General features: G+C 42.9%; 1 protein-coding gene and 1 non-coding gene across 2 annotated transcripts; both read right to left on the bottom strand.

The window, feature by feature from the left end:
• Positions 1 to 7127: 7127 nt before the first annotated feature.
• On the bottom strand, positions 7128 to 8018 carry LOC147611452 (uncharacterized). The gene is made up of 2 exons (XM_086784543.1): positions 7675 to 8018; positions 7128 to 7501 (listed from the first exon to the last, which is right to left on the bottom strand). Exons 1-2 carry the CDS (start codon positions 7831 to 7833, stop codon positions 7196 to 7198), a joined length of 465 nt encoding a protein of 154 aa, XP_086640669.1. The 5' UTR covers positions 7834 to 8018; the 3' UTR covers positions 7128 to 7195.
• LOC147611451 (U2 spliceosomal RNA) lies at positions 7931 to 8128 on the bottom strand. The gene has a single exon (XR_015263842.1). It is a non-coding gene; the product is annotated as a U2 spliceosomal RNA (small nuclear RNA).
• Between the last annotated feature and the right edge of the window lie 719 nt (positions 8129 to 8847).

The raw sequence follows: 8847 nt of genomic DNA, 5'->3' as shown, positions 1-8847 counted from the left end.
GTCTACTATTTAAAGTTATAGGATAAAGGATAAAGCATGATACCCTACCATTACCCCATTAGTGTTACCCTACCATTACCCCATTAGTGTGTGTTCAATTATCCAATTAAAATAACCTTGAGGATAAAGCATGATACCCTACCATTACCATTAGTTTGTGTTCAATGATCCAATTAAAACAAACTTGAGGATAAAGCATGATACCTTGCCACTTCCATTAGTGTGTGTTCAATGATCCAAATAAAATAACCTTGAGGACATAATGGAAAAGATAGAAACCCAAAGGACTAGATCATTAATATATGTTTTTAAGATTCTACCACTACCATTAAAGTGTGTCTAATGGTCCAAATCAAAAATTCCTAAAGTAATAATGGCAATGTAGTGAATAGAAAAGAGTAATTCATTGATATATGTTTTGATTTAATACAAGATAAGTGTTCCTTTGTCATCATTAATACAAGCACCTCTTTCTAGGATCCATCAATCAATATCAATATTGTTAGCCTAGTAGCAAGCTTCAACATACCTAGAAGAGCTAAGGCCATGTCCCTAAGTGAATGCAAATATAAAGCTAATAATGTTTCGCCTAAGAGTTAACAAAAGAAGCCACTTGTTGGCCAAAAAGAAATCTAAGATTGCAAGCTTCAATGGGTGTTCTCACTTTCTCAATTGAAGTACAACTATTTGAATAGTTTATATAGTTATAGTTGTTAAGAAGATTATCCATAGTATCAAATCTGGGAACTAGGCTGGTATAAGGATTTGAAAAGTATCTAAGGTGCTAAGTCAATTAACGATTAACTAGTTAATGTAAGTAGGAGAAAAGTAGTTAAGGGAAGAAGATGTCTCTGATTGTGTATTAGCTTGACACATACAGTATGCTTACCTTTATTGAGCAAGAAATTATCATTAATGAATTTAAAAATATTTATTGATTTAAATAAATACTAAAAACTATTCAATAAGCACTTTTTAAATTGCGAAAAGACCTATATTATTCTTAATTACGAAACCTTAAAGTCTTAAGGTATACAAGAAGCACTCTTTACTAAGGTGTCAGAATCTAATAAACAACTTAGGTACTAGGATCTCAAAAACCTTTGAGGATTATTGCAAGGAGAATTGCTATAAGAAATAAAACCGTAGTAAAATCTTAAGAAAAATGTATAAGATACACAAATCCTCAAGGTATTAGAATAACAAAAGACTAATACAAAGGGTTGGTTTAAGAAAATTGTATGAAAGCAATATCTCACACATTGTCTTTGCCTTCATTGACAAACTAGAAAACAATGGGGTGTGGTCTTCAAGAAACAAAAGCTTGGCTTCATCCGACATCAACAACTTAATCATCATCACCAATAAAATATTGTCTATATTGGATATAATCTCTCATAAGTAACGCAAACAAAGCCTCTTGTCCAACAATAGCATTTTGGCCATCTTCTTATATTGTGAGAAAAGGGAAAGCGCGTGCTATGATAATGTCTTTTCCAATGAGAGTGTATGAAATACTTCACAATATGGAGGTTAAGCAAACAGATTTGGAGCTCAAACATTGCAAGTCATCATCAGCATTTGACTGTGCATGGAAGCTTCGCACCATATGTTTGTTTAGAATATTTTGTGTTTGGTATTTTTTGGAAACTTTTGGGTACATCTACCTTTTTTCTTACTCTCTCTCACACACAGAGGTGGCCTCTCCCCCCACTTACTTATGAGATAATGTTACTAGTCATGAAATCCGAGACCACCTCTTTTAAGATTAAAGTTAAAAAATACAAGATTATCCTTGATTTCCATCACCATTCAATCACATCAAGCCAAACTTGACATACTAGTTCAAGGGCAGTACTAGTGTGAGAGTTCTAGTAAGAGTTTGCTTCTTGAGAGTGAAAAATTTAATCGATCACATTATCCCATTTAGAAATTCGAAAAAAAGAAATTAACTAAATTGAGAAAACTTTGGAATATTGTTGACAACTTGGAAATGAAAATAGCATTGCTATTATGGATTAATCCCATGCTTAAAAAGTACTACACTAATGACTCCAACTTGATCTTTATAGTTGTGCTTTCTATCCAAGCTGCATCTCACTTCATACATGCACACAATGGTTGGGCCTCAATGCATTGGCTCCATCCTTGACCTTGTGAAATTGGATGCATCCTTTGTATGCAAGCTAGATCCCACTTCGTATATGCACACAATGGTTGGGCCTTGATGCATTTGCTCCATCATTGACCTTGTGAAATTTTTATGCTTGCAAAGTCCTTGTTGTCAAGTCACATCAGTAGTGTGAGGCTCCCAATTATGCTATACCCAATGCAAGCATGGTTTCTACTTGAACGTAGATCCATTAGCCTTACTTTCGTTATTTAAAACTTGGTTTACTTGCCTAGCTTGGTATCTGGGAATTGAATCCCTCCCATGATGGTAGATGTCGTTGCAAGGGCAAAAGGGTTCCAGACTCTTTAAAGGGTCTACCTTGTCATGTTGCAATCCACTAGCTAGATGTATAACATTTCTTCCACTACTAACATGTAGAATTCACTAATAGGTAGACTCTTTGAAGGGTATACCTTGTCATGTTGCAATCCACTAGCTAGATGTATAACATTTCTTCCACTAACAAGTGGAATTCACTAGACTTCTCAGGAAATGGTTGTTGCTCGATGGGTCACCTAGCATCTGAGTGTGCCCTTGTCAGCACCTTGCTCAACCGTGCGACAATCATTATGAGCCATGCGAAATCAAGGCTCTAGCACACCGCCCAACCGTGGTGCCCAAACAACCTCCTCGTTGGCTAAAGCCTTCCCCCCATAGTCTCTTCAATGGACCCACCCGCAAAGAGCAGAAACATTCGGCAAGCGTAGCAATCGTAGGTACCGAACATCAAAAAGGGGGCGGACTCCTAACTTGTGAGCCCGTTGCAATCGAGGTTGATGTGATGGCAGCCATACACTTGAGGCATGTAACCCAAGATGGGTCACCTACTAGCACCTACCTATACTAGCATAAGTGTACCCTTGTTGGCGCTCAAGCGTGGGACAATCATTATGAGCCATGGGTGATAGGGGCTCTAGCACACCGCCTGAACGTGGTACGCCGAACAACGTCCTCCTTAGCTATAGCCTTCCCTTCAATGGACCCACCCCCCAACAACCATAAGTACCCTGGTGCCCAATAGGTAATAGTGGCAGACCCCTAGCTTGTGAACCCATTGCAGTCGAGGTTGATGTGGTGGCAGCCATTATACACTCAAGGCATGTAACCTAAGATGGGTCACCTAGCATGAGTGTGCCCTTGTCAGCACCGCTCCGAGAAATCAGCCTCTAGCTCATCGCATGACCCGTGGTACCCCAAACAACCTCCTCCTTGACTACAGCCTTCCCCCCACAATCTCTTCAATGAACCCAGCCCAAAAGAGTAGAGACTTTGGCAAGGTCCCAACAGCCCTAGCTTTAGGACGGGCCTAGCTTGGGACCCCTACCTTGTAATCTCTTCTCCTAGCCATGTTCACTTTTTGATGAAACATTCGAGGTCTAAGCGACACCTATAGCATGAGGTGTAAGAAGATATTAGTGTGGAGGAACTCGCGTTATAGAGCAAGTAACAACTTCCCTAGTGAGTTGGGGTGCTTCCACATGGACTTTGTCTTGTGGATCTATGATTTTTGCTAAAGGAAAATATGCTTCAAATTGACAAATGAACTGAGTAACAACAGCATGATCACACTTAACTAAAGTTTAGAGAAGTTCGTATGACGGTGGTGGTAGGGGCGGTGGAGGACAAGGTATCTGGAGCCATCTCACGGAGGGATGCCAGAATCTGGGGCATCATCTAGTGATGTTGAATTTGGATAGCCTCCGAGTTGAGTCTTTGTTGGAACTCTCAACCGGCTTCTTCTCGACAACGCTGGTCTTCCTAATACTTGCGTGTGGCTTCCTTATCCCTTTGTTCCTCCGCACGTCTCTATTCTTCTTTATTTTTTTATTCTTCAGCTTTTCTTCTTGTTTCTTCACATCTTTCGATTGGCCAACCGATTGGTGAGATCCTTAGCATTCATTCACAAACAAGAGAGAGAGAAGAGAAAGTAGAGAACACAGTATTGGTTAGCCGACTGCTGCATATGCTCAAGACATGCTGTCGGCATGCTGTATATGCTGGTCAACTGGAGCATACTTGCTCCAAATGCTTGTCGGCTGGCCCGACATGCTGTCTAAGGCTGTAAACAGCCCTTAGACAGGTTACCTAACCCTAACTATAGCCATGGGCTAGCCTTTGGCTAGCCCATAAGCAATCCAATCATGCTTGCTACTGCTTCTGATGCAAACCTAACCTATGGTTGACTGCTGCATGCACTTATCTAATGGGGCTCTCCAAGTGAGTTAAGATGACTGCTGACTGTAGACTGACCTCTATGGGGTCACAACGTACGGCAAATATTTCGTAAAAATATATTACTACTACACAAACGTTGCACTAATGATCCAGTGTGTCACTATGTACGCCATTGCAGGGTGCACGTGAAAAACTTACCTCCCTCTAGCACCTTTAGGAGTAGACCCACAATAACGCTTGAGTGGGTGCATAGATAGAGGCTGGGTGCATAGATAGAGGCTACCTGCTCCACTCTTCAGACCATAGAGACACACAAAGTGGCAGTGACACTCTTGAGGCCATAGAGACACAAATAGTACCATTACCATGCTCTACACTCTAAAATTAGGTTTGTTAAAGGCTTTGGAAGCACATGGGAGTTGTTGCAACGCCCAAGCTAGAAATATCTTTCAATTCTCCTTCTCAGTAAGCAAACTAGAGGGTTGTTTCTCACGGTCTCTCTCACAAAAATTGCCCAAGCCGCGGACGAGTTTTAAATTTTCCTCTATCTTCTTCATCGATGCGTGCATCGTGTCGTTGATGGCATACTCCACCAATAGTAAAATTTCTTCTAATGCTCCCTACATTAACACCTCAATGTTGAGATTATGGTGTTTCTGTCTACCTGTCACTTTGGGGAAGGAAGAAATATTGAACTGTAACTTACTTCATACCCAAACCATATAACAAGGCCCTCCAAAATCCTCCCAATGGACTATCTTTTTCGGAACTCAATGTAACACCTCCATAATGAAAAGCCTAGCCACCCCTTGAACATTCGCATATGATTTGCAAGGAATAAGGTGTGTATGATTACTCAACCGATCATGATGACCATAAGAATACAATCATTCTAGACTCTCCAAGTTGGTAACCCAACTATAATGTCCATAAAAATACCCCCCCATGACAACTTTGGAACTGACGATGGATGAAGCTTGTCAGCTACTTTCATACGACAACTTCTCCAACATATGGCCCTCACCATGGTGTCCTGACGCAAACATCATGCGGTTTCTCCTATAAAGCACCCGGCCGAAATTATGTGGCCTTTGACTCAGCAAAAACCACATTCTCCTTACCCACACACAATGAATCTCAAAGATGAAGTAACAAAGAAAGTGCCAACAACCAAAGTTGGCAAGGAGATAAATCAAGCTGGGACTGACTAAGAAAATATTTATGTGATTCATGATGCAACACACCGAACCAAACAAATAGTAGCACCACTTCCAAAGGGGATTGCGAGCAGCCCACCCTGGTTGTACTTGGAATACCGGATCTCAACACCACGGAGCTTCCAACTCTCATGGGCAACAGCGTGTCCATGCTGCTATCACACTGCCCCAATTCCTCCTCTACTAGCATTGCAGAGAATCGTGAAGGATTCTTCCAAATCCGGTAAAACACTCAGACGGGAGCAATTGACATAAGAAATTTGAGCTTCTTTAACAAAGCCTGCTCAATAGGGGTCATGCAAACCACCCGACCCTCCTCAGTTGCATCAAAAGGATTGGTTTCTGCTCCACAAAACATCGATCGAGCACAGTAGGCCCATGAAATCCTTGAAGCTCATGCACATTTGCCAAGAGTGGCCACCAAAAAGAATGCACTCGATCATCCATCGAGATTTTGACCATGCTTTCAAGGGTGAAGCGACGTCTGTACATCCTTATCATCTTTATCTTTGGTTCTATTGGCTGGAACTATCCTGGAATGTCATTGTGGTAGACCACACCTGCGTGAGCATTCAACCATGGGTTGCTTAGAATAGCATCCACCTCATCCAATTGTGCCACCTTGAACAAACAATCCCCAAAAGCCAGCAAGGCATCCTCCAACGTCTCAGCAACCCGAAATCAGTTTTGACTTCTTCCGCTTCCCTCTGATCATCACAGTGGCTAAGATCATGCCACTAGTGTTGTCCATCGTTGTAGCAGCTTCAGCTGCTCAACCACATGGTCCTGGATGATGTCCTGTAAGGCTCCTCCATCAAAGAGTAACCTTGAGTATTGGGAGAACCGGAGAGCCGTGTATGTGGGAAAGTTTGAAGCCCGCGAACCGGAGTGAAGAATGCCTCCACTTTGGTATATGTTTGGGCCAACAGAGAAAATTTGGAGAGATTTAGTGTGCAATCCTTTTCCCTCGCAAGAGTATTTACTTGCAACCTTACCATTTTTTCAAAGCTTCAATGACCAACATTGGCCATTTCTGTCCACAGCCAGCCTCCTCTGAATGGCGTGTATGCGGTCTCGTCTGGCCGTACTTGCCGGTACAGGCAGCAGAGCACCGTCGACAAGAAAAGCACAAAACATATAATGAAAACCTTAACATACGTTCTCCTTGTGAAGGTAGTCTATCGATCCCGTGAATGAAAGAAAATTGTTGCTGGTCTGTCACCACCAACCAGCATTCTGCACTTGGATGTGCACTATGAACAGGTGCAGAACCAAAGACCCGAAACCATGCAGTGTCGTGTCGTGCCCGTTTGGCACCAAGCTTGGATGCACTGGCATGGCCAAGCGTGCACCCAGTTTTGGGCAAAACCCAAAATGGCCCGCAATTTGCACTTTTGGAGTCCGCCCAGCCCATGCGTCGTCCTCTGCTGGTCGGCCTGCTCGACTGCCTCGTCCTGGCCCCGTATAAGGGTAGATCCAGCCCCACTCATGACACCTTTCATGCATTGCAGCCCTCAGCTCTGGCAGCCTCCAAGCAGCCCACCAGGAAGCAGGAAGGGTCATCTATCTGTGTGATCTTCTGTGGCAGCCCACAAGGAGAAAATGCAAGTTCCTTCAGTTCAGTCAGTTCTCAGCAATAGACAAACAGTTCCAAAGACAAGTCAGTGAGCTGGATAACAGATACGGAGCAAGAGAAATCAGTTAAGAGTGATGAGTGAGAAAAATGCCTCCACTTTAGTATTATGTTTGTTGGGAGGGAGAGATTGAGTGTGCAATCCTTTTTCCATTTTTCCAAAAGCTTCAATGACCAACAATGAGTGAATGGCCTGTATGCAGTACTGTAACAGCACCATCCATCGACGGCGGCGAAGCACAAACAAACATAAGTTTTCCTTGCTTGTGAAGGTAGGTAGAGTCCTATGAAAACTGTCGCTACCTGCATCACCAAGAAGGCCAGATGCCTTAGTACCAGAAGAAGAGGAGTCTCAGAACTTAGTAGAGTACCAGGAGCTCCATAGAGACTATTATTGCTATTGCATAGACTCAAAAGCTGCTTCAACAACCAAAGGGTCAGGTCAGTGGGGATTGATATTTTGAATTGAAGTGTACCCGATTGGGAAGTGGACCTTCCGCTGGCTGCTGCTGCTGCTGCTGCTGCATCATCTGCGACGACGGGGAGAAGCGCAGGGCTTTTGAAGGAGGCAGAGTATGTGGAGGCGTTCCGTTCTTTGCCGTGTGCGAGAGAGAGATCATCATCATATCCTCCATCCGATCTCGCTCTCTTCTGCCAAAATCCCACGCTCTTTCTTTCGCGCGCGCGCAGGCAGAGGACCTTCCTTCCAGTTTGGATGTTTTATATAATTATCTTGGGTGCGCCGGGCCTCTGAGGCAGTGCAAAACAGAGGCGACGCGCGCAGCCCCCGGGCAGCAAGCTGCCGGAAGGGGGCTGCCCCCATGAAAGAAATTAGGTTAATATCATCTGGCCCGATGGGCCACGTATCAGATATTAAACTGATAAGAACAGATACTGCACTTCATCTCAGCCATGAGGCCGAGAATGGCACGAGCCTCCCGATGCTCACCCCACGCCTTTTATACCAGCCCACGCACGGCTTCCCTTTATGGGATCGATAGATAGATCACCCGCTGCCCGAGAGATTTCTACGCGCATGTGCGTCACGGCTTGATTCAAACTTTACTTATGCTCTTGGTCATCTCTAACAAGAGCATAAGTAAATTTCCGTTAAGAGGGAGACACAAAGCCATGAGACCCCACATGACCTCTACACGTGTATCCCCTCACTCGTTGCTTCTGATTTCTTGCCAGCCTTTTTTGGATAAGAAAACGACCTCACCTGCTCAGCGAATTAACGGGACGATAAACCACCGAACGAGATGTAACGTAGAACAATCACTTGCCTTTTGTGTAACTCGGGGAAGAAGAGTAGTCTTGAAACTTGTAGTGTGCTTAGCAAGTTTTGATCTTGAAGTTCTTTTCCTTTTTCTTCTTCTTCTTTTTTTTTAAATATTTTTTTTTGGGGGGGCTTTAATCAAGATTTTCTTTTATTACTAACCTGCTTAATAAATACTTGCTAAATTTCAAAAAGACCAGTATTCTTTATTTTCTCTGCAAAACCTTATTCTTTTACGCACAAAAAAGAAGAAGAAGAAGAAGAAGAAGAAGACCTTATTCTTTTACGCACAAAAAAGAAGAAGAAGAAGAAGAAGAAGCCTTAATAGTCCTAAAAAGAACCACATTTTCGTAAGGTGAAAGAATCTAAT

This window comes from Cibotium barometz, chromosome 47 (genome assembly GCF_041138505.1).
Source record: "Cibotium barometz isolate CiBa-2024 chromosome 47, ASM4113850v1, whole genome shotgun sequence".
NCBI classification, from domain to species: domain Eukaryota; kingdom Viridiplantae; phylum Streptophyta; class Polypodiopsida; order Cyatheales; family Cibotiaceae; genus Cibotium; species Cibotium barometz.
Note: the sequence above shows the minus strand (reverse complement) of the source record. Positions and strands in the feature narration are given on the sequence as shown.